The 27,543-nt window shown below is 39.4% G+C and overlaps 1 protein-coding gene across 1 annotated transcript in view; it reads right to left on the bottom strand.

Annotated features, from left to right (window-relative positions):
- The window catches only part of LOC126183326 (contactin), a 160,377-nt gene that overhangs the window by 102,275 nt on the left and 30,559 nt on the right, over nucleotides 1–27,543 (bottom strand). Inside the window, exons 6-8 of the mRNA XM_049925188.1 lie at nucleotides 19,288–19,465; nucleotides 12,520–12,720; nucleotides 5,490–5,592 (exon numbers count right to left, since the gene is read on the bottom strand). Coding sequence (XP_049781145.1) covers nucleotides 5,490–5,592; nucleotides 12,520–12,720; nucleotides 19,288–19,465 — 482 coding nt within the window. The remainder of the gene's footprint in view (nucleotides 1–5,489; nucleotides 5,593–12,519; nucleotides 12,721–19,287; nucleotides 19,466–27,543) is intronic.

Here is a 27,543-nt window from a genome sequence, read left to right on the forward strand (position 1 = left end):
CACCATGACTTCTTCTGTCTCCACACGCTGTACTGTAGAGGTCAGGCAGAGAGTGCGTCTGATCTGCTATTCTGAGTACCCATTTTACCGGAATATAGTTTTGAGGTGTTCCAACTCGTGGGGCAGACACTCTGTATCAGAGATGGTGCGCGCCCTGTGCACCAGTGTTTTTAGCACCCCATTCCTCTGTGAAAGGTGGTGGCAGCTATCTGCATGCAAATACAGGCCGGTGTACATTTTCTTCCTGTATAACCCATGGCCCAGGGTGTCATCCACTCTTCTTTTGACCACGACGTGCAGGAGTGGTAATTGTCCTTATGCTTCAGTCTCCATAGTGAATTGGATGTTCGGATGTATGGAGTTCAGGTGTGTAAGGAAGTCAAGGAGCTTGTCTCTTCCATGGGGCCAGAGCACCTCCACGTATTTTCTCTTTAATGGAGAATACTATGAACCAACAGATAGAGTCGCAATGGGGAGCCCACTCTTGCCTGTGGTCGCGAATTTCTATATGGAGTACTTCGCGGAGGAAGCTTTGGCATCGTCTGTATGGAAACTACTTGTTTTCTCCGTTATGTGGATGACACATTCGTGATCTGGCTCCATGGAAGGGACAACCTCCTAGACTTCCTTACACACCTGAACTCCATACATACATGAAATTCACTACGGAGACCGAAGCAGAAGGAAGATTACCATTCCTGGACGTCATGGTCAAAAGACAAGTGGATGGCACCTTTGGCCACAGGGTATACAGGAAGAAAAAGCATACCAACCTGTATTTGCATGTGAACAGCTGCCACCACCCTTCGCAGAGGAATGTGGTGCTAAAAACACTGGTGCACAAGGCGCACACCATCTCTGACGCAAATAGTCTGCCCCATGAGCTGGAACACCTCAAAACTGTATTCCGGAAAAATGGGTACTAGGAATGGCAGATCAGACGCGCTCTCTGCCAGACCTCTACAGTACAGCGTGTGGAGACGGAAGAAGTCATGGAGGAAGAGAGAGCCATTGCCTATATACCATATACTGGGGTACTATCAGGGAAAATAGGACGAATATTGAGGAAACACCGAGTAGGAACTGTCTTTTGCCCACCCAACAAAACACAAGCATTATTGGGAAGTGTCAAAGACAATCTCGGTTTGCAAAAGGCCGGCCTATACAAGATTCCGTGTCAGTGTGGGAAGACTTATATTGGACAGACAGTGCGCACCATCAAAGATCGTTGCTGAGAACATCAGCGGCACACTCGACTTAGGAACCGCAACAAGTCGGCGGACGCAGAGCACTGTTTGTCTGAAAATCACGAAATGGACTACCAACATACCAGGGTCTTGGCACAGATATCTAAATACTGGCACGGCATCATTAGAGAGGCTATCAAAATTCGTATCAGGGACAGACTCATCAACTGAGATGGCGGCTATAACTTCAGGAAAGCAAGGAAACCAGCATTGAGTCTAATTAAAAAGACGCTCAGCAAAGAAAATGAATGGGGAAATTACACCGATGCCACCACCAACGCCGACGCCAGCGTCTCAGCAACCGCCGATGTGCAGAGAAAACACCTCACAGGAGGAGGGGGTTTAAGACGGCCATCCACCCTCAAGAGCTCAGTTCGTCAGCGAACCTGACGATGGCAACATGTCTGATCGCCGAAATATTGTGCCTGTTGGACACTATGGACCGGCATTACACCCGTGGACTGTTTGAGCAAGAAATGTGCCAGGAGAAACTGAAGAATCACATATCTCCACATAGACTGTATATTCCGTTGTTGTGCATATTGTGAGGACAGAGTAGCTAACAGTCTCATCTGTCCACAACATGACATTGTTTACTCGTTTCTTTCTGTATTTCTATAATCTTAAAAAAATTTTTAAAAAGTGTAATTTGGGCTGCACCAAGTGCTACTAGATCCTGCCTTGCACCAATCTTGAATGGCCTCATTGCTTAAAGCTGTTCTGTGAAAGTAAATTCTATTGTAGGGAGAGCAGAGTATAGGAACACAACTACGTTTTGTGCCTGCAGCATAATGAGTAATTGTTGCCAATTACCAACTGGCTCAGCGACCTCAGCAGAAAGGCTTGGTTTAGCACCAGCATTAATAGGTCCATCATCTACATACTTCCCTAAAGAGTGCACAAGTACAGGTCAGTGGCTTTAAGGCCTCAAGATTTTGCTGATTCATAAACTAAGGCATACACAAGCAAGCAACAATGGCACAGAAGCTTTACATATTTTGGGCAGAAGGATACCATTTGACTTGGGACAAAAGCACTTCAGAATATCTGATGCCTTTTTCATTTTAGTTTCTTAAAAGTAATGACCACGTCAGTTTACGATCTGCAGTGGGATCAGATGCCACAATGAATTATAAAAATTTAGAATAATTTCCCTCATTCTGAGTTCAAATAGACTAAGAATTTGAGAAAATAAACAGAAACATACATCTTAAGTTAATTAGAGTCACTGTAACACATCTACTCCTCTGACGCCTCAACAGAAAATTACAACTGGTAATGGGTATAGCAGAAAATACCAAAACTGTGTACATACAGAGAACACCATATAGGTTTTCTCACCACAGGATGGAAGTAAGTGTTAACACCTTAATCCACATAATCTTCCTTGATAGACTATTGGGGTATTGTGCCTTCCAGAAATGCAGTATGTTTCCTGTGTGTAGAAGAAAGCAGCTAATTAGGTGTTGCCTACAAAGGATGGCCTGCTATCTTGCAGCCTCCAATAGGACCAGGTTATCAACTGTTGGATGATATATTCTAAATCAATACTGGAAGTAACTGTGGCTCCTCTTGGTTTCTACAGCCCATGTTAGACCTAATTTTTCACACACACACACACACACACACACACACACACACACACACACAAACCAGTCTTTCAAAGACAGCTAATAAGTGTGATCTTGCAGTAGCTAGTTGGCTAAGTAGTCTTTGCTTAGAGTCAGGAACTAAATTGGGACTCCCTCCCTCCACGAGCATGCAAATGGTCATGTCTGGTACATTTGATTATGAAATGCTAAGACGACTTGCTTTGCTTGGCCATTAAGGTACCACAGTACACTTTACTGAATCTAATTATCACCAGGACAGTAATCTAAGTCTTAGTCAGGGCAGAATTCAGCTCCCAAGTGAACAAAAAGCACGTGAATTATTCTTAATTGCTGGATTTAAATTTCAACTGTTCCTCTCCATGACTGATAGTCGCGGCAGAACTCTGGATCCATATCAGCCATCAGTCACTATAGCATAATATCCTGCAACTGACAGTGCTTATGGGTATGCACCATTGTATAGGTATAGTTGATACTGCTGATTTTAATTGTGTATTAGAGGGCCTGTTGATACCTTCCCACACTTTAGTTGAGCTTGGGGTACTCTCACTTCAGATCAGGAGTTCCCACAATGACCTCCACCTTGTCTTCCAAATGGCTCATCTTGCTCTTGCCCTCACAGCCCAAAATGCTGTGGGTTCTCTGGTGTTGATCTATTCTTTAAACTTCGAAATGCCGCCTGCCTGTCTCTGAATTGTCATTCCAATTTGAAACTGAATGTCATCTAAAGTAACCTGAAGACTTTGGGGTTAACGCACAGCGTACTGGCATATGATATTTGTCATCTGCTCCACACAGTTCCGGACAGTCTATATGGTTGGTTGCACTGCATTCAGTTAGGCCTGCTGAGAAGCCCCTGTGTGGGTAGAGGGGAAAAGATAATGACAGATAGTGCTGAAATGAGCCACGTGCCCAGTATTGAGGAGCTGGATGTCCTCGGATTGAATAAGATTATCAGCTAAATTTATTACAGGGGACATATCTTGCAGTGGTTAATGGATGGGCCCAAGTGCTACTTGAATTTTTTTGTGCAGTATTGGTTCAGAGGAGACTTTCTGTACACAGACTGTGCCAGAAGGAATGGTCAATACTCAGGGACATGACAGGAACCATCATCCGATGCAAAAAAAAGTTTAATAAACAAGACTCTATGATGCATACCTTATGAACTATGAGCACTTACCATCTTCTATACTGTGAAACAAACCTCTTCTATTACAAGCTCTTTCCTTTCCATATACTGAGAGATGGAAGTATGGTTCAAAACAAGAAATGCATACCATAAGAGCTATAAGCACTTGTTCATCTTCGTTACTGTGAAACACATCTTTTGTGCCAAACAAGTGTTCATAGCTCTTTAAGTTACAGAGCCCATGTTTACTAGATTTTTTGCTTCCAATGATCATTCCTGTCATATATACTTGAATATTGACCATTTCTCCTGAGACACCCTGTATAATTATGTCCACCTCCTTCTAGCTGTGCAGCCAAAAGACTTAGAGCTACTACAGCGCTACTGCACTACAGTGATGTCTGTTCATCAAAGTTGGCAGTAGCCACAGAAGAAAACATTAATAGGTCCAAATCAGCACACTCCTGAAACTGTTGAATTACGGAGTCAAAACTTCAAGAAAACATACACAAACACAACTTCACGATTCAGTTACCACCACAATCGAGAAACTGGTTTGTGTAAGATAAACAACAGCTCAAAGCTCTCACAGTACATAGCACCTGTTCATGCAACCAGTTTTACACCTCATTCTCCCGACTTGCGATGACGTCACAGAAGAAAATTCACATTCCACAATGCAATCATTAATCATAAATACCTCAGGGCATCAGTCTGCAACTATGTGCAAGGTGATAAATTTCGTATCAAGCAAAAGATGAATTATTCCTATCATGTAATTCATTAATAACTTCAGACACAATGGCAAATTTTATACAAGCTATGTGTCATAAAATACTCTCAAACTAGGTGGTATTCTAGCCACAAATGAAAGGCATCCTTCTCCATATACAGGCATCTTCCAATCACAACCTCAATTACCAAAATGTCTTTTTAAGTTGAAGGTAAAGTTCCACATTCTGGCCCTAGGCAGACCAATCAAACCCAATCGACCACTGTGTCATCCTCTGCCAACAGTGTCATTGAATGCAATATGGAGGGGGACGTGGTCAATGCACCACTCTGGGTCGTTGTCCGGTTTCTTGACCTCGGAACCGTTACCAATTGGCTAAGTAGCTTCTTAGAATGCCTCACAGGACTGAGTGCACCCTGTAACAGTCCTCCCAACGTGGAAAAATTCCTGACAGTACCAGGAATCGAACCCAGGTCCTCCACATGGCAGTCAGCTGCACTGACTACTCAGCTACAAAGGCAGGTAAAATGTCTCCGTAAATTACTGCAAATGTAATGTGTCAAATTGCTGGTATCATCATATCATGATGAACATGACTCTTGCTCTTCATACCAATAATAACTTTAATGTTAAGACAAATGAAATGAAACAAAACTCTCTCTCTCTCTCTCTCTCTCTCTCTCTCTCTCTCTCTCTCTCTGCCTAAAACAGCGTAAGATGATAATAGAAATCAGCATATGAATGAGTAAAAATCAGTTACTTACTATCCAAAGGCAACACACTCTAAACGTACATCTTGTCCCGCAACAGGTGCCTCCGGGAAAGCCTTTGGGAAGTTGTTAGGAAATTTCAACTGCTGATAGTTTGCTGAAACATGGAATGTAATATATGAACGAATAAACAATTTTTATAATGTTTGCAGTGTACAAAGTACCATTATTGTATGATAGCATATATGTTATGTATATGAAAAATAGTTATAAAGAAAATAAGTTTGCCGAAATAGAATTCTCTTAATCTCTGCAGAGTACACAGTGCATTTATTTTATGCAACAAATTGAAATTGTGTGCTGGACTCACGACTCAAACTTGGGGAACAACTGTCTAATATGATCCACCATACACAGACTTCAAACTTCAACCTCTCACATCATTCTCGCCTTTCCTCCCAGTTTTAGCCAGTCACATACAGTCAACAAAGCATGTACCAGGCAGAGATAAAAATAATTCTTTCTCAGCGACAACTTTGAGCCTGTAGATAAAATATACTTGCTGCTATGTCCATGAAGCCTTTAGCATTGGGCAGATGTTTAGAAAAACAGTTGATCAAGCAAGCACTGGGTATACATGTATCTAGAAGAACAGTTTGTGATGAGAGGTACTCTCCACATAATACAGTCTCTGTAAAGATAGGGCTAAAAAAACAGCAACTACCACACAAGTACAAATAAAAGCATAGGAGCCTATATACATAGGTGCTAAATGAAGCATGTTTCGTTGTTAAAAAGGCAATGCCAGACATTTTGAATAGTTAACACAGAAAGTCCGTTGGGTGAGATCAGGGTTATAGACTAGTTATCTGATCTCACTAGCTCTTAGCATATTTACTCGAATCTAAGCCGCACTTTTTTCCAGTCTTTGTAATCCAAAAAACCGCCTGCAGCTTAGAATCGAGTGAAAAGTAAGCGGAAGTTCTTTAAAATGTTGGTAGGTGCCGCCACAACTAACTTCTGCCATCGAATATATGTAGCGCTACACAGGCATGCTTTACAGGCACAAAGATAAATACTGGTGCCAAAACCTCTGCGTTAGTAAAAAAAAAAAAAAGAGGTGGAAGACGAGCTTTTTTTCTCCGCCCCGAGTTTCGACCACTGCAATTTCATACATTATCCAACAAAGTAAATACAAATTCCGTATTGTTCATCTTCGAATGTAGCAGCCTTTCAATGTACTATGTAAATCCGACTGGCAAGACTGTTTGGGATGTTTGTCAATATGGTTAACTCTACATTCTGAATTTTTTCCTACCTGTGACAAGAGATGGTTGCTAATAGGAACTTTTATGAATTGTGAATCACATGCAGTATTCTCTTCACCATAAGAATAATACGAATCTAAACATTTTGCCATGTATTCTTTCGTGTATTCACGCACAAAAGCAAGCCATGCCGCGAGCGGCGACAGGTCGTAAACAATCATTATAAGAATTCGACAAACAATGTATGACACAGTACAATAATGCATTTTCAGCTTATAATGACGTAAACACTTATAACAAAGAGAACGGCACTTATCAGATCAAAGAAAAATAAGCAATCAATTCAAACCAGACGAAGCACGTGAAAAAGGAAGGGTACCCGTATAAATACGGACGGAGCGCCCACACATAGCAATGGCTACCTGGTAAAGCTTAACTGCTAAGCCTATTACTCGAACCAAACTACTGTAGCTGTATCGTCACTCATTCGACCTAAATTGTGTCTCATATTGCAATGGACCAACTTTGTTTCGATTTGGAGGTGCGGCCTAAAACTTTTCTCTCCCCTTGAAATTCAAGTCTCAAATTTCAGGTGCGGCTTAGATTCGGGAAAATTTTTTTTCCTTGATTTTGAGTCTCATTTTTTAGGTGCGACTTAGATTCGAGTGCGGCTTAGACTCAAGTAAATATGGTACTTCATCAAAACATTTTTTAAGGACTTTGCTCCATGAATAAATACATTGCAAAGTTGAGAGTAAAACATTGCATTTGGAAATTTCTGTCTTGTTTTGGGCAACCGAGAATTGTTTGACATTACCAAAAAAAAGCACTGAGCCTGTGAAAGTATAATTATGATTTAACTTCTTGTCAATAAAAATGTTGTTAAGAATGGTCCTGCCATCTGCCTTAAGTGTTTTAGAGAGATGGTGGAACACCTAAATCTTGATTTCTGTGCCAGGATTAGAACTGCTGTCCTCCCAAATATAAGTCAAGTGTCATACCACTGCATCACCTCACTCGATGTTACTACAAAATCAAACAAGTACAACAAGGTTAGGCCTCCAATAACAAAACTGCTGTCTCAATGTATTATCTGTCAAATTTAACAGTGAGAACACTTCAGTAAGTGACAATCACCAAGCAATGGTCCAGACCATAGGCAAAATTAACTAATTAAAAACAAACAAGCATTAAACACAATACAACAAATAGCAGGAGAAAACTGCTATGACACATATGTGATAGACGGACAGAAAGGGAATGAACAGGCCACGTATATACAAAACCTAGTAGGACAACACAGAACAACCCATTTACTGACCACCTAATAGCCCACAGCCATCACCAAGTAACACAGAAACAGATTTTAAAATACTAAAATCCGATCACATCCTATATCATAAGCTAAACATGCACGTCTGCACACACACACACACACACACACACACACACACACACACACACACACAGATAGAGAGAGAGAGAGAGAGAGAGAGAGAGAAAGGGTGGGGGTGGGGGTGGGAAGTAAACAAAATCCAAATTTGGTGCCATACTACCTTGAAACAAGTGAACATCAACTGGGACTGGACACACTGCGATTTGGTTCTGTAGAAAGTGCTATTTAGAAAGTAGTTAGAAAAATTGTGTGTAGTATCTGTGTGTGCTGCTCAACTAACTTATGAGAATGCAGATGAAAAAGGACTTTCAATAGCAAAATGCAAGTAATCACAAATACAGAAGCGAAACATTTCTGAGCAACAAAATTATGTTCAGGTGTAAAGTGCTGTGTTAACTTGCCAACCAAATTCACAACAACATTTAGTTGCAGATGACAAACTACCAGCATACGATAATTTATTTATTTATTTATTTAATAGTATGGCTATGGGCCCCCTGTCGGGCAGACTGTTCGCCGGGTGCAGGCCTTTAATTTGATGCCACTTCGGCGACCTGCAGTCAATGAGGATGATAGGATGATGATGATGATGATGATGATGATGATGATGATGACAGCACACCACCAGTCCCTGGGTGGAGAAAATTCCCTGACCCAGCCAGGAATCAAACCCAGGCCCAGAGGAGTGACAATCCGTCACGCTGACCATTCAGCTACCAGGGGTGGACATACAATAATGAAAAGATGGTTCTATATGACCCAATTAATGCAAAAAAACCTATGTTAATGACAACAACAAACAAAAACTGTTTTAGGCCTAATTTTTGTTGAATAATTATCACTTGAAACATGTTCACATTTCACAGATTTGAATGAAATGTACTTACTGACAATGGCACAAAAAAGATGCTGAAACACATTTGGGTTTATACGACTTCTTCCCAATGCAATCATCTTTGTCACACACAAGGATCAAAAAGTACAATGCACAGACAAGATGACAGTTAACAACAGCTAAACTGTGTGAAATTAATATGCATAATGCATGCAAATGCCATAGGCAAAATATTATTAAGTGAAGCAGTAGTGCATTTAAAATTAGTTGCAACTTCTGAAGTTTGTCCCACCGGAGCAGACATGACGCTATTGCCCAGGTAACGCCAATGGCGAGCCGGCTTTCCATACCGCCAGCAGTTCAGTTGGTAAAGCACCCGTTCCCACAATGTGGTTAAACAGCAGCACATGGTACCACACATTAGATGCACCTACGTTCATTACCGTATTTACTTGAATGTAAGCCGCACTCGAATCTAAGCCGCACCTGAAAAATGAGACTCGAAATAAAGGAAAAAAAAAATTCCCAAATCTAAGCCGCACCTGAAATTTGAGACTCGAAATTCAAGGGGAGAGAAAAGTTTTAGGCCGCACCTCCAAATCTAAACAAAGTTGGTCCATTGTAATATGAGACACAATTTAGGTCGAATGAATGACGATACCGCTACAGTAGTTTGGTTCGAGTAATAGGCTTAGCAGTTAAGCTTGACCAGGTAGCCATTGCTATGCGTCAGGCGCTCCGTCCGTATTTATACGGATACCCTTCCTTTTTCACGTGCTTAGTCTGGTTTGAATCGATTGCTTATTTTGCTTTGATCTGATAAGTGCCGTTTTCTATGTTATAGGTGTTTACGTCAGTCACTCCAAGCTGAAAATGCATTACTATACTGTGTCATGCATTGTTTGTCGCATTCTGATAGTGCGTGTTTACGGCCTGTCGCTGCTCGCAGCATGGCTTGCTTTTGTGCGCGCTACCGCCGCCTACAATTAAAAAAAGAGCGGAATCATCTCATTAGCGAAACAATGGCAAGAGACTGCTATTTGTTGTTACTTACACTGCTGCTTTCTTTGATAATGATCAACAAGAACCAAATAATAGATATGATAGAACATGTTCTGAACGAGAGTTTGGCGAAAATTTTTCTCCGTTTGAAAATCTTTGCAGCCGCTTCCTTAGTACATCAAATTCTGCACAGAAATTAGTCATCTTAGATTTAAAAATCTAGTCAGTTGCCATGCTTCATTTCTGGCTGTATCACTATTAGGCATAAGAGTAATACGAATATAAACATGACACGATACGTATATTCTTCTGCGTTTGCTGTTGTTTCACTCTAGTTTCGTAGTTTATTTAGCAGACAGGATTTAAATGAAATAGAAGCAAACACGAAAGAATACATGGCAAAATGTTTATATTCATATTATTCTTATGGTGAAGAGAATACTGCATGTGATTCACATTTCATCAGGTTCCTATTAGCAACCATCTCTTCTCACAGGTAGGAAAAAATTCAGAACGTGTAGTTGGCCATATTGACAAAAATCCCAGTATTACCAGTCGGATTTTCGTAGTACATTGAAATTCGAAGATGAACTATACGGAATTCGTATTTACTTCATTGGATAATGTATGAAAATGCAGTGGTCGAAACTCGGGCGGGGAAAAAAAGCTCGTCTTCCAATTTTTTTTTTTTTTTTTAAATTTTATTTACTGACGCAGAGGTTTTGGCGCCAGTATTTATCTTTGTGCCTACAAAAGATGGCTGTGTAGCGCTACATATATTCGACGGCAGAAGTTAGTTGTGGCGGCACCTATCAACATTTTTCAGAACTTCAGCTTGCTTTGCACTCGATTCTAAGCCGCAGGCGGTTTTTTGGATTACAAAAACCGGAAAAAAAGTGCAGCTTAGATTCGAGTAAATACGGTAGCTCTCATTTTAAAGTGATATTTTCTGGCATTGAAGTGTTCTACATTCGTCAGGTAGTGTGAACGATAGTTTCGTGATGGCACTGGATTAATAACAGTACAGCACGTCTGAACACGAGATTGGCAATAAAAATGGTCATCCAAGAACACATTCACCAGCTGTGAAGATAATGTTCTGCCGCAAAATATTCTTCCAAATTCGACCGTAGTAATGGACAATGCACCATACCAGTCGGTTGTTATGGCTAAAGCTCCAACAATGCAGCAAAGGAAAGTGGCTATTTTTCTCTGGATACAAAGAAATGTTTGGTTAGATAAAGTTAAACCTAGCTTGTGTAAGGTGAAGTTAATGGAACTTGCAGTACAAGCCAAAAACACACTACCGGGTCAACGACCTGGATAATGTTTAATCAGGCTTCCTCTGTATCGTGCTCTTTTAAATCTGACTGAGAATATATGGGTTTAGGTGAAAAATAATGTGGCAAAAAACATGTCATACATGCTCAGTGAGGCTGAAATGGTGACAAAAGAAGTCATTGCAAATGTTACATCACAGGAGCTGGTCTCAAGTTGTCAGTCATACCAAGTTGATAGTTGAGGAGACATGGAGACGATCAAGGGACTGTGTCGAGTTTTGAGTGATATGTTACTTTTCTTGTTGCAATGTTAACATCTGCTTTATTTGCTTAAACAAAGCAGTTTACAAATATTCATCTCACTAACATTCTAATGCAGTTGACACTGTGACAGAATCATAAATCAGTGCATTGTTAAACTAGCAACTGAGGGTGAAACAGGTCAATATTTAAGAAAGAGCCCATTCTCAGTATAAAAATAAATGTGCAACTTATTTATTTATATTGTTGCAAAAACCACAGCAACTCCCATTTCATTGGCTATTGATGGTCCTTAAAGTTACATTATTTCATTTAAAAACATCTATAGTTGCTGGAATATTGCAGTAGGTATAAAAGTTTCACATATTAATCAAATGGCAAAATAGTCTCATCTTTGTGTGCTATCATTTGCCAAAATCTTGTTTTGATGTTTCAGACAATTTATGAGATACGGGGATTTATTAATATTTCATTCTTGCCTTTTCAGTGGCATGTGCGTTTGTGACAGAGCCCTTATACATACAATCCATTTTTCTCAACACTGGAGACGGATAGCAATATCCTTCTAAGTTTAAAGAATAATTCTGTATGTTACCTAAATCTCATACATAGCAACATATGACCCAGCACACATCGACACTAATTCATAGTGACCCATATTTTTCACTGCAAACTTTAAGAACTTCTTACAGTAGTTCACCTTAATATCAAAATATCACAATAACTATGACCATTAATGAAATTAAAGGCAATTCATAATGAAGCTGACAAATGAAGCTATAAGATGTGCAAGAATCAGAGATTGCAGATCGGCCGACTTGCACAGCTTGCTGTTCAAGCAGTCAAGCGAGCTTGACAAGTTACGTGCAGAGATAGCTTGGTGTTATTGTCACCCACCGACACGCTCAGCACACACTGGCAACTACAGTTCCCTCCACTCACCCATACTGAACTGTCAAAAGTCCCAACAAATTTTAAATGCACTATAATCTTTCTGGAAAATTTGGTTGCATACAAATACGACTATTTGCTTCATACTTACAGTTTGGATTAACACGGAGTGGAAAGAAAGGTCCAGTCCTTCCCTTATCTGACACTTTGCTTTGTACACTGCAGCTGTAATTACCACGATCAATATTTTCGAGGGCTGAAAAATATAGTGCTCCATCGTATGAAACAAATACTCTTTTATCTTCTTCAACAAAATTCGGGAAGTAATCTCGAGCCCAGTAATAATTAACACCTGCAAAATGTAAAATTCCGAAGTAGAACAACGTAAGATTTTCACTTACAATACTTAACCACAGTAATATCATACATTTAAGGGAGGTAGGACGTCAAATGGGCCGACTTCGAGAAGGAGAGACACCACAGGACATTTTAATTTGAACTGTCTATACTTTTACAAATAAATTCATAAAACTTTGTTAGCATGACCATGAAGGATTCAGGTTTAACACTCATAACAGTGGAAGTTCAAAAACATGAAAAAATAATATTTTTTTAAAGTGAAATTTCATGATGTTTTTCACTTACTGTTGGCTGCATTTGTTGCTATAGGTACACTTTTCTTCATAAGTAAGAGAGATTCCTCGATGAATTTTGCACAGCTTACAAACCATACTTACATATGTATGAAACTCTAGGATTTATTTAATCTATGAAAAAATTAATGGGCTGTTACATTTTTAAACTTTGTGTTTAGAGAAAACTCGAATTTTATAGTTAATTATCTAAATTTTTACCACAGTTTTTAACAGATTTGGGAAATTCTAGAGTTTCATACACCTGTAAGTATGGTTTGTATGCTGTGCAAATTTCATCGAAGAATCTCTCTTACTTATGAAGAAAAGTGTACCTACAGCAACAAATGCAGCCAATACTAAGTGAAAAAATGATGAAATTTCACACGTAAAAAAATTTGTTTTGTTATGTTATGTTTTTGAACTTCCACTCCGATTAGTGTGAATCCTGAATCCTTCCTGGTCATGCTGACAAAGTTTTGTTAATTTATTTGTAAAAGTATAGACAGTGCAAATTAAAATGTCCTCTGGTGCCTCTCCTGCTCCAAGGCTGCCTGTTTCACGTCCTACCCCCCTTAAGAATAATGTCTCCTGGTACATAAATATTACAGTTCCACAAATGAATTACAACTACTTTTCCTCCATAAATACAATTCGAATACATACAAAATGTCAACACTTAATAGACTTTCCCAATACACAACTTCGTTGGTCTCTTATCTGGAATAAACCATACACATTAAAAACGAATCTATAGCTTGCACAATAAATAAGTCAGAAAAATAAATATATTATGAAAAAGATAGACTGCTACTCACCATATAGTGGAGATGTTGAATTGCAGACAGGCACAACAAAAAGACTGCTAAACAAGTAAGCTTCCAGCCAAAAGGCCTTCTTCTGAATTAGACAACACACACACACACACACACACACACACACACACACACACATTCAACTTACAGACACATGACCACTGTGTCTGGCTGTCAAGGTGTGACTGTGAGCAACAGTGCATGATGACAGAAGCAATATGATTGGTGGGGTAAGGAGGAGTGGTGGAGTTAAGGAGGAGAGGAACGGGGATGATAGCAAGGTAGGGTAGGGACAGGGATGGTAAAGTGCTGCTGGTGAGCATACAGGGAAGAGTTGTGGAGAGGGTATGGCAGCTAGACACAGTTGGGAGGTTAGATGGAGGATTGGGAGGGGGAGGATGGGAGGAGAGAAATAAAGACACTGTGGGTGTGTTAGTGGAATATAAGGCTGTGAAGTGCTGGAGTGGGAGTAGGAATGTGGATAGGTAGGTGAAAAACAGCGACTAATGAAGGTTGCAGCCAGGGGGGTTATGGGAGGATTTCTGCCTGTTCAATCCAGAAAAGCTAGTGTTGTTACAAAGGATCTAGATGGCTTAGGCTGTTGAGCAGTCACTGAAATGACAAATGGTGTGTTGGGCAGTGTGCTCAGAAAATGGGTGGTCTAGCTGTTGTTGGTGGCCATTCATACCAACAGACAACTTGCTGGTTGTCATGCCCACGTAGAACACAGCATAGTGGTTGTAGCTTAGATCGTAGATAACGTGACATTTCACAAGCAGCCCTTCCTGTGATTGGATAGGTGACGCTTGAGACTGGACTGGAGTAGGTGGTGGTGGGAGGGTGTATTGGGCAGGTCTCGCATCTAGATCTAATACAGGGATTTAAGCCATAAGGCAGGAAGTGGGAGCAGGGATGAAGTAGGAGTGGACGAGGATATTGTGTAGGGTCAGTGGGTGGTAGAATACCACTGTGGGTGGTGTGGGATGGATAGTAAATAGGACATTAATCATTTTAGGGCATGATGAGACATAGTGGAAATGGTGGTGTAGATTGTGATTCAGTTGCTCTAGGCCTAGCTGGTACTGTGCCACAAGGGGACTGCTCCTCTGTGGCCAGATGATGGGACCTTGGGAAATGGTGGGTGACTGGAGAGATAAGGCACTGAACATCTGTTTCTGTACAAGGTTGGGAGGATAATTATGGTCTGTCAAGGTCTCAGGGAGACCCTTGGTATATTTCGAGAGGGACTGCTCATCACTAAAGATGCGATGGCCATGGGTGGCTAGCATGTATGGAAGGGGCTTTTTGGTATGGAATGGGTGGCAGCTGTGGAAGTGAAGGTACTGCTGGTGATTAGTAAGTTTGATACGGATGGAGGTAGTGACGTAGCCATCTTTGAGATAGAGGTCAACATCAAGAAATGTGGCTCGTTGTGTTGAGAAGGACCAGGTGAAGCAAATGGGGGAGAAGGTGATGAGGTTCTGGAGGAATGTGGATAGCATGACCTCGCCCTCAATCCAGGTCATAACTGTGTCATCAGTGAATCCAAACCACGTGAGGGGTTTGGGATTCTGGGTGGTTAGGAATGATTCCTCTAAATTGTCTATGAACAAGTTGGCATAGGATTGTGCCATGCAGGTGCCTATTGCCATATCCTGGATTTTTTGTAGGTGATGCCTCCAAAGGAGTAGTAATTGTGGGTGAGGATATTATTGGTCATGGTGACCTGGAAGGAGGTTGTAGGTCTGGAATCTTTCGGGCACTGGGAATGGTAGTGTTCAATAATGGGATATTAGTGTAAAGGGAGGTGCCATCATTAGAGACGAGCAGGGCACTGAGTGGTAAAGGGACAGGAACAGCGGGAGAGTTGGTGGAGGAAACAGTTGGTATCTTACGGTAGGTTGTGGGTAACGTGTTGGTCTGTGAGAGCAGAGCTTCTCTCAGTGGAGCCACAGTAACCAGCTACAATGGGGTGTCCTGGGTCGTTTGGTTTAGAGACTTTAGGAAGCATGTAGAAGGTAGGAGTGCAGGGAGTGGAAAGGGTGGGGGATTCAAGATCCTGCTGGATTTCTGGAATGGGGTCATTGTGGCAGAGTTTATATGTGGACAAATCTGCCAGCTGGCCAAATCTGCCAGCTGGCAGAGTCCTTTTGCCAGGTAATTCTTGCAGTTCAAAACAACAGTAGTGCAACCTTTGTCAGCAGGTAACATTATAAGTTCAGTATCAGTTCTTAGGTGGTGGATTGTGGTTATTTCTGTGGATGTAAGGTTAACTTGTGTGTTGAGGGAATTTGGGGAATGGTGGTGAAGCACAGTTCAAGGTTAAGAAATTCTGGAAAGTTAACAGCAGATGATCTGGGGGCAGTTAGGGAGATCATGGTTGGATGGAAGAGTGAACTGAGTCAGGCATAGTTCAACATTGGTCTTTGGTTGAGTCTGACTGGTAGTGTTGGTGGTGAAAACATGTTTCCACTGTAGGGACCAGGAGAAGGAGAGACGGTCTTCAACAACTTCAGCATGATTGAATTTGGGAGTGGGGCAAAATGTAACACCTTTGGAAAGGAATGATACTTCTGTGGGACTAAGACTTCTGAAGGAAGGGTTCATGGCTGTGTTTTGGGTCCGTTTAGGTTGTGGTTTCTGTATGATGGTGGGAGTGAGTTTTTGAGGGTGGGGTAAATGTAGTAGATCTGAAAGGCAGGGTTTGTCAGTCAAGAAGGGCTGTGGAGGAGGTTTAGAGGCTGGAGTAGAGGAGGTGGCTAGAGGTAGTCCAAGGTAGGAGTAGGAAGTGAACAGATTGGAGAGGTTTTTTTGAGGTGGCATTGAGCATACTGCTCTAGTTCCTGGAGGGCAAGAGTTTTAATGTGTCCGATGGGATCCATGGATTTGGGATTGCTCAGCATAAGAATTTTACAGAAGGAGAGAAGATATTACAAAGAGGTGTGGGTCTGATTTACACAGTTTTGCAGGACTATGTTGGCGAGGATTAAGGACTGGAAGAATCTGAACAGTGACCCCAATCTATATCATTCATACCGATTGGTGCAGTAGGTTAGTCTCAGTATTGACGTTGTTTTCAGTCCTTTATCTGAATTTCCTATTCAGTAAGCTTCTGAGACCTGTTACCAAATGGTCCTCCTGCCGATTTTTCGACAACTGTACCAAGAGGTTTTGGTTTTCAGTACAGCCCTGTCGTTCAGTTAGCTGTGATTTATTTACACCTATAATTAGTTATTTTAAACATATTGAGCGGTTTTAGTTTTCGATTTAGTGATTGTGTTACTAAGGAATAAAGAATCACCACAGGATGCGTCTGGTTGGAAAATGAATTCATAATAGACTATTTTCCTTTGTTAGAAATATGGTTAGGTTAGGTTGTTACTGTGAATGATTTTTTTTTTAAGTTTTTGGTCAATAATCTCTCAAGATAACTGTTGTTTTTATGCAATGAAGAGCTTAAAGATCATTAAATATCAAGACAGTGGCTCTGCTTATGTACATTACATGAGTGTTAGCTGAAATTACCAGTGACTTTGCATACTCTTTTCCACAAATGGTTTACTTATTAATTACAGATACACATTTAAAACTGTTAAATAACAGTGCAAAGAAATTTTGTGAAGTCTGATAGAGGAAACCCTTCAAAATTTCATGCATTTATAGGTTACTCCGGCATCATTCGGCAACAAAGTCTGCCTGCGTCTCTCTCGCGGGGAATTACATACAATAAAGTGCCGACAGCATGCGAGTTGTAGTAGCGAAGTTGGTAAGGCAACAAAATGCCATGGCAAAGGGCAAGAGTTCATATACTACTGGATGCAAACATTTTTTTTTTTTTTCCTCTTCGTGTTTGCAACACATTTTGAGATTTCGTTAATTGTCAAAGTTGAACATTTTTCTGAAATATTCATTGTAATTTACACGTAACAGCATGCTTTCTCAGTAACGAGTATCTTCGATTTAGTGACTTCCATATGTTTAAGAAATGAAAGATGAAATTACTGTGCATGAAATAACTGACAGTGACATTTATATGACTTCCTGTCACATATAATTCACCATTTTTTTCGGAATACGTAGCGATTTCTGAGAGTGTGGTCAGACAGAAATCTAAGAGCACAACGTAAATTACTGCAAATGAAACTAGCAGCAATCATCTTCATACTCTAGCTTGTCACAAGTATTTATCTGCGATCGAATCCTTAACAACAGTTGACAGAGATGAAAGGTTCCCATGACAATATTTTTAGACTATACCACCATATATAAAACATTTCGATTCATCAGATGCATGTTATAAACTACAACGAACTTCTGTAGCTGCGCTCGCCACATGCTCTCGAAAAGGCGATCTTTTAAATTTTGTTTTTATGAACCAAATTGTTGAGGTATCACATAGGGAAGTAGGCTACTTCATCATTTTGATCTCTAGGAGCGAGCTACAACCCCATTCTATGCATCTCCTTATTCTTTGACACTCCCTTAAACAATTTTTTGAGTTTGTGGATGTGTGTTCCATATATGCAACTAATTGAAGGCAGTTTATTCCCATATGCATTTCGCTTCTTTTGTTTGTGAAGTATCATCACGAATAAAGGAAGCAAAACGCATATGGCAATAAACAAACTGCCTTCTATTAGTTGCATAGATGGGACAAACCTCTATGAACTTTGAAGCAACCAAGGAACAATGGTAAACAGAAAATATGATGAGTTTTTTGGGTGTTTCTATAGATTTATTTGTACAATGTGGTACTATACTCCATTCCTAACTCATATTCTGAAACGTAAAATCCAAAACAAGACGTCAATGTGAATAAGAATAAAATGACATAATGTGACAATTACGACAGTTTCTAGAACACAGTCAATAGTCTACATTATCCTGCTTTTATGGAAGTCCATGGTTAGCGAAATTTTAACAGTATTACGTACTCAAACCACACTTTTCAGTACTGTGAAGAATGGCATGCCCGTGTCAGTTGCTAGCCGCATGTGATGCAACTGCACTGTTTAACGCTTTAAGTGGCTCATTACTGTGAGGGAACACCTGTCTGTGGCAACAGAGTGATGTAATGGAAGTTTATTTCATTATTGTTTAATTAAACAGTGCTTTAGCTCATAATATGTAAGTTTATTTTGTCCTTGTTTAATCAAAATAAGATTAAACCGTGCTTTTGCTGATACATGTTTACCTTGGTAACTTAAAGTCAGCTATTCTTTACATATGTACAAAGTACGCTGTGTGTCCGCTCATGTTAGGAAAAATGGTGCACCCTCTCGAGGATTAATAGTGAACACTAGAAATAAAGGATGTGCAAGTTGTTCACATCTCAGCAGTTGTTATATTATTATTATAATATTATTCTGCCAAAAATAATATTTTGATTACTGACATAACAGTAACTTAAACAGATGTGACATAGTATATATAAATAGGAATTTGTAAAGAAGAATCATAAATCATACTTACCAGGGAAAAATTGTGGAGGATCACAAAAAACAGTTTTGCCCCAATTCTGATTTCCAGTTTCTGGTGAGCGTTTGAGGTTAAATTCACCAATAAAACCAAAAGACAGCTGCACACTTTCAGACATGATGGTACCAAACATATTTGTTGCCTTGCAATGGTACGAAGCTCTGTCCTCAATCTAAAACAGGAACGAATAGTGCTAATGATTAGTCTTTAATTAAGGTAAACTTATGCACGTTTCAATATTGTAATATGTGGCTAATACGTTATGTCAGTCATTTATAAACTGTAATAGGAAGTAACAAGTATTATGGACAGAGATAATGTTTTAATGACACTTATTACATTATTTACAGATTATTGCCCTGCAGAACATTGAAAACATGCTCAGATTGGGCAAGGGTAAAACAGGCCTTTTTGAGGGAACCTTCAAAGCATTTCTCTTCAGCAACTTAGGAAAACCATGGAACCTTAATCTGGATGGATGGGCAAGGATCTGAACCCCTCTCCTCCTGAACACATGATAAGTGTTTTAAACACTTTGCCACCTAGTTTGATATTTTATTACACCTTGAACAGTACAATAGGCACCTGTAGGACAATTCAAAGTTCACTTTCAGAGATTGAAAACATAAATTATTCTTTTCTCATGAAGACAGGAAGTGAAGGTTGACAGCTACTTTTTCAAATTCCAGGAAGGTGTTCATAACTTAAACTGTCAATTACATTATTGTTACTACTGTACTTATGCAAACTGCCTATATGAATAAAACTGTAATTGTCATGCCAACCTGGAGAACCTTAACAATGATTGCAACATTTTATACTTGGTTCATTCCCCACCTTTCTGCAGACTGATGTAGACTATAATTCAATGATACTGCCTGCTTCCATAGTAGATTTACTCCATTATAATACATGATCAATTCAGTGCCTTCCAAATTTACTTAAAAGTTGGGATGGATGACAACACAAAGCCAAGAGGATTCTAGGGACTGAAATTAAATGAGTGGTTTTTCTTGTCGTCAAAAGTTACAGTTTTCTTATAAGCCCTTGATGGTAGAACCTCAGCTACGCTACTCAAAATTTTAGCCAATAGCCACAAAATGTGTAGGTTGTTTACACACAGCCCTTTCACCAGTGCAATAAAATGAAACATTTTGAGGTAAACCAGTACCATGCAAAACATAACAGAAAGCAAACATGAAAGGTTCTCAAGCATTGTGGAACCTGCATAATATTTTAATACGGCAGCTGCTCCTTATCTTCACAGCCACACCTGAAGGAGAAGCTGTCTCAGTGAAATATTGTACATATTTCATGACACCACCTGATGCAACATCTGAGAACCTTTCTAGTGATCATTATATCAAGGAAGCATTGGACAGCAATTTGGTGAGGAAGCTGTCCACTGTGGCACACTAGGAAATATTTACGATTATGATAGAGCAGATTGCAATATCAACAAGGCATATTTATGTTTATAGTGCTGCAGTGAGGGTGACTGGTGAGCAGTGATGTGTCATAGATGAATATCACCATTTCTGTCTTATCCGCTTTAAACCTTGTATTGTTCTTTCTGAAAATACGATAAATCCATACACCAAAAATTAATCTTGAAGGCATACACAGGTCTACCCACTGATAAGGACTTTACATGTGCCAGGTGAGTTATGAAACTGTTTACATTTCACAACAGTATTCTCCAGCCCAGTGAGGCCTACAAAGTAATTAACTGAAGAATCAATGTGATTCTGTCAAGCTAACATTCATTTACATTATTAATGTCCTGGATGGCAGTTGATTCTGGCCATGATGATTTAACTATCTCTTAGTTGTTACCTTAGTTTTTCTCCTCCCTCTCAGTCTTTTGATAGACATAGGAAAAAAGAGTGCACAAAGCGACATACAGGTTGCAGTAAATTGTAGGAATGACTCTCTTCAGAATCATCAGCAACCACTGCAAAGGATAGCTTGAAACTAGCATTAACATGAATGAAATTTATTTGTTGCCCGTCTTTGCAGTACATTTATTTTTTAATTAATGACAATCCACTCCAGTTGCTTCATTAGAACTTTATTAAGTCCACATGACTGGCTTCGGCCTTTATATTAGACCATTATCAAGTGTATCTGAAACTCCAAAATGTTAACACACAATATTAGTGAACCGGGCAAGGCTTACAATTGCTAAATAAGTATGGGAACTGGAAATATATCCTAATCCTCTCCCTGTGCATCTCCTCCTACCTCTACCTCTCTCCACCTCCTTCCCTCTCTCTCACTCCATCTCTTCCTTCCCCTTCTCCATATCCCCCCCCCCCCCCACTTCCATCCACCCGCCCCTCTGACTTCTAGCTTTGTTTATTGTAATTGCCAATGAATCCTTGACTGGGAATTGGAGTCCTTAAAATGAATGGTTATATCATACACAGGGTATGACAGACCTTCCTTGCTGCTGCATCTGTGGGGACAACGTTTCCATCAGATTACTTCACATGGTTTTAATCTGGGAATAGGTCGGCTTACAAAGTTTGACATTTATGTCTGCAGTCTCAGAGAACTGAAACCACACTCACAATTGTTACATTCCATCCTGGATTTTCCATTGTTTGAAAGCTTGACATTTCAGATTCCGTAGAAGTATTCTAACCATAAGTCGAGAAGTCACAAATATAATTTTCATGTTTTCTGTTGAAAAAGAAGTGGCCCAAGCACATCATATAAAAAACTCAAACTGCAATGTGCTTCAATCACAACTGCACTTTCAATATGTTCACATCCACACCTGGGCATACAGTTGCTGCAACAGATATTTTATATTTTCATTTTTATGTGTCTGAGAAGCCAACATGGTGTCACTTCCTATAACTGGAAATTGTTCTCATAGTATTGGTGGCATGCATGCATGTTAATAAGAATTTCCAGAAATCCGCTGATGACAGAAAGAGTTGTCGAAACCGGTCATTGTGAAATAAAACAAAAATACCAAGCAATCTCGGCTGCAGAATATCTTCCTATTATAGTCACTAGGTGCACAGTATTAAAAACAACCTTGTAAGCCTTCATGCAATGGAGATGGGATACTTTATGGACATTTATGAACACTCACCTGAAAAAGTCAAGGAAAAGAAGATTATCAAGCAATGCACATTGCTATCTGCTGCAACTTACAGACAACTTCCTCAAAAGATATTCTGCACATTCACAGCTGTAGCTAGTTGTTTGTAAACGAGCAATGATGCGTCCAAGCTTTGCTAGAGCCCTCAACAGTTCCCAGTGGTTCAAATTTTACTTGGCGGTGATTGTACTTTTATGCTCGACTTGGATGCCTCATTCATTGAAACTATTTTGCATTTAAATGCAGCTGTAACTTTGGAACATAGCAGAATATAACTACAAAGCTAAGGCATGCTAACAGATTTAGCGTACCAGATCGTAAATGTTTATAATTACGACATGCTCATTTTTCTCATGATGTCATTGGGTGTGAAACTTTTTTAAATCCACTTCTACTATTTTTTTCATTTCATGTTGCTTCTCTACAGTACAACAACTTCTTTCAATAACAAGAACATGTTTTCATTAGATTGTCAATTTCACATGTAAGCAAAGCTTACTGAGACTTGTCTATGACACTGTATGGGGAATTTTACTCCCAAATTCATTAACACAATTTCCATAAAATGGCGAGTTGCAGTCAGATGATGTTGCTATGGCATTTAAATTGACTGCCGAGCTCATCATACAAATGTGAGTTTCACTATATAAAAGCATGGAGTTCGGTTTCTAGCTAACAGATGGCTATTAAATGTATTCTACGGGACTAAGCACGAGGTCCATGTGTCACATTAATGCTGGTTCTATAAACAACCAATATGATGAAGATAATAGTTTGTCATGGCGATGAGGGTTTACAGCAACTTTTAGTGTGTCCACAGTTACCTGAGTACTCTATTCACAGGTGACAATCAAAGAGTGCAACTACTATGAGACTTCGGCAAAACCATGGGCTCATCTCCCAATGCAAATACCTACAACTGAGAAGAAAAAGAATGAAACAAAAAGATGTGTTACATGCTACTCAGGAAGAAAAAGAAGTGAAAATGCATGTCAGTGTAAAAAGTGTGGTGTTGCTTTACAGTTACAAGATTGTTTTTAGGTTTACACTAGCTGATATATATTAAATTCTATTTCCCAGCAACCAGTAGGATATTTAAATATGATGTAATTGAGTTAAACTATTTTTTATGATGTGTTCTTCTCTACAACCTTTTCATTTCCTTTGAATAAACCATGCAGCTTTCTCTGCAACCTTCTAGTCATGTTATTACACAGCTGAGAACATTTAGTTCTTTTCACTAACTCCAGGCAGTGCATATTTGTATTGAGAGGTGGCTAACAATAGATTTCAATACCAGATCACTTACAGTTTATCCTTGAGAACCATTTTTTGAAACATAAGAAGCAAGTCATTCATTACTTGGCACTTGGGGCAGCATACCTGCGCTGTTCAAAGGAATATTACAACCTCAGAGAATTTTGCACACTTCAGAAACATTGCTTCTAATCTAATGTTCATAGTTTGGTCCAAAACAAGTGATTCTACTGACTGAACTAGTGGGCCATTTTAAGCCAGGCAATCTTTGGAGATGTGGTGCACAGTAAATCAATACAGGACACATGAATCACATTGGGAAGATAATTCTCCAGTCAATTTAAATCTAATTTCAGAATTTCTGTAGCGACCCCAGTTTTCTTGTAATAGTGGTTTTTGTAAATGCTTACTGCAGCCTACAAGCAGTAGTTGGACAATGTTGCAGTACTCCATTTGCACTGATACTGTCTCTAACCATGCCATTTAACATCCACTTGTTAGCTTTCAAACCACATTTGGTTAAAATATTGCGGCTTTACATGTAGTACTTCTTGGAAACTCTTCATGAATTATTGGGAAGCAGTACACAACATGAATGGTGAGTTAAAATAATACTTTTTTGTCTGAGTGGGCAGACAGACATATGCCAGGATTAAGTATTCCACAATTCTCTGTACACTGTGAGCCAGCACCAATGGGGAAAGTCATTAAGCAGGCAAACCTAATCCACTCGAAAATTGTGACAATTGTATACTACTCAGCACTGAAGACTAACTTTTAATGGCACCTGAATCCTTGGAGCATTGAAAAATCACTAAGGTAATGTTGAGCCCTTAGCCCGAAAGAGTATGTAAGCCACTGTGTCACTGTGATGCTTGTTTAATATCCAATTTAATATACACAGACAGATAAAATTTGCTCTATTCTACTTGTAAGAAAAATAACAACATGAATTAGAATAGATTGCAACTCACCACATAGAGGAGGCGTTGAGCAGCAGGTTGTTGGATATTATAAGGTATGAGGCACATGTACAGGCGAGTGTGGTGTGTGTGTGTGTGTGTGGGGGGGGGGGGGGGGGGGGGGGCGGCACGCTTCATCTGATGAGCTTTGACCAGCTGCTTATAAAATCCAACAGTCTACTTTTAAATGTGCCTGTATGCCACTCAACACTTATGTGATGAGAAGCAATCTATCCTGATTAATATTGTTATTTCATCCCAGATTATTCATTGTTTGATTTAATCTACTTGTAAGAAATTAATTTAAAATTTATCTTTGGCATCTCAAGATGTTTTGCTCCACTGTTGGGTGGGGAGGGGGTAATCTTGATATCTACTAAATAATTCTTTATGATGAACTATTTCACCAGGATCTGTAATGGTATTGCCAAAAGTATTGTGACATGTGGCTAGTTGCGAAACAGTCACTCTACTAGAAGACACCGGCGTCTCTCGGGCTATCTTTGCTTGTCAGGAGCCATTGTCAGCACTCTGTTTCTTTGGCACAGATGTTAGGAATAAGGCTTAGCCAAGAAGACCATGTTGTCAGTGTGACATCCCCATTATCTTCTGCATCCAGCAAAACTTTTAAGTACAAAGTTCGAGCTGAACAACAAATGCTACACCTACAGCCTATCCAGAACTGGACACGCACTTTGTAAAACTGTTATAGGTGGACCTGTCTGCACCCCAGACCCTTTCACCAAGACATTTTAAAATCTTTAAAGCTTTTGGGTAAATAGCATAAATAGGTGTCTACAAAAAAGTTCTTTCATTTCCTGTTATACTCCACTATATTAAACACAAAATGTTTAATATTTTCTGGCACGTTATTGAATACAAATGTGACATTTTATCTGAAGCAATTGTGTACTAATCTTTAATCTTTTCGTAAACGTTTTTTGTTCCAGTGTTCCACCTATGCTTTGTACAAAGGGTGTTAATGACTGCAAATAAATATTCTAGCAGAAATTTCCATCCCCATATGAATGTTAATGAAGGTATGAATCGTGGAGTAACTGTCAGAATATCAAGCTCTTTCAAGAGGTTTCTGCACAACAATCCAGGATACATCAAATACCACTCTCATTACATGATTCCACAATGTCATTGTTCATTGTTCTCTTTGCATCAAGTAAAAAAAAAAAACAAAAAAAAACAAAAGAAAAAAAAAACAAAAAAAAAACAAAAAAAAAAGAAAGAAAGAAAGAAAGAAAGGAAGGAAGGAAGGAAGAAAGAAAGAAAGAAAGAAAGAAAGAAAGGAAGGAAGGAAGAAAGAAAGAAAGAAACAGAGAGAGAGAGAAAACACACACATCATAAGACCCAATAATGAATGGTAATGGGATAAACTGATTTGTTTATTTTTAACCCACCTACAACAGCAATCACTTAGTAAAAATGCAGTTGAACTAAGAGGCTTCATTAGTTCCAGGGTGTGGGAATTCAATTCAGGTTGTATTCCTAAAACCGAAACATTATCAACTTCATCTATTTGTTAGTTTAAGCGCACTAAATTAACATGTTCTGTTGTTCTAAGGAAAGGACTGAAGGACTGAAATGCATGCACTGAACCTAGTATGGATCTGACAAGTCATTTGCTTTGGACTGGTTGTTACTATTCTCACAAATTTCCATCACCTGTTTTTTAGTAAGGAAAACCAATTCTATTTCCGACTGCTACACATGTATTACCTGCAAAAAGCACAAAGTGTACACATTATGATGTTGCAAATATCATTAATGTGTATAAGACACAACACAATACCCACATGCAGCTCTGAGGTCCATCATCATGCCTTTATATATAACCATTAACACTGACTATTCTGTGGTATTTAAATTTATCATTAGTGTGTCGTCGTTACTTTTAATTTCAGTCAGTATTCTCACAATTGTTACCTTTAGTCATCCCCATTATTTTTTCCTTCCTTCATTTTCAGCCTCTGCGTCGGTGCAATTCTTGGACTACCATTACGTAACAAATCAAAGAACTGTGTGCTTATCCCTCCTTCCTTCTGTCAACAAGTGCCCACATACATATTCGAAAGCAGCCTATTGTCAAACATGGATTCTGGCTGCTACCATCAGCTTGAATACATAAATGTTTACAACTGCAATCATATGTGGCATTCTCAAAATGTACTGAACGCAGAATGCAATGGGATGAATTTGAATGTTTTTACCATTGTTTCAACACAGGACTGGCAAAGGCATGCCAAACTTCAAGCATGCTGCATGTGCAGGCCACATGCACCATTTTTTGGTTGGCACAGCTCTCTGGGTTCCGCGGAACTACGGTGTCAGTGCTGTTTACCCTTTGCTATTTGTTTATGGTATGAAGGATGTTCACAGGTCCGGTGGCTGTGTGCACAAAAAGGGGTAGTCTAGCAATCTCTTTCAACAACCCTTTGACATGAATGGGAATGACAAAAATGAGAGAGATGACAATTCTCAATCCGCATAAGCGACTGGTACTGCATATCTGTCATGAAACAACATTACAATACATTGTAGAAAGAAATTAAAGATTTAGTTGACAATGAAAGAGACAAAAATTACAATGATCGACAGATGAGACAGGTTGTTCTGTATGTCAAGAAGCTAAATTTGCAGACATGGAGCCCGTGAAAAAATTGGTGGTACAAATAGTAAAATTTCTGAAGTCGCATGCATTATTCAATTATCAGTTGCAAGTATTCAATGGAACTGAAAGAAGACTAAGTCAAGGTGCACGCATGAGATTTTTTTTTTTTATTTAAAAGCCACTATTGTTGAATTTATCATGGAAAAAAAGAGTGCAGGAATTAAAATAAGAATATCTGGAATGGTGTGTGAACTTCAGATTTTAAGTAGATTTGACTGTACACTGCCCAAAGT

The sequence above is a fragment of the Schistocerca cancellata genome, chromosome 4 (genome assembly GCF_023864275.1).
Source record: "Schistocerca cancellata isolate TAMUIC-IGC-003103 chromosome 4, iqSchCanc2.1, whole genome shotgun sequence".
Taxonomy (NCBI): Eukaryota; Metazoa; Arthropoda; class Insecta; order Orthoptera; family Acrididae; genus Schistocerca; species Schistocerca cancellata.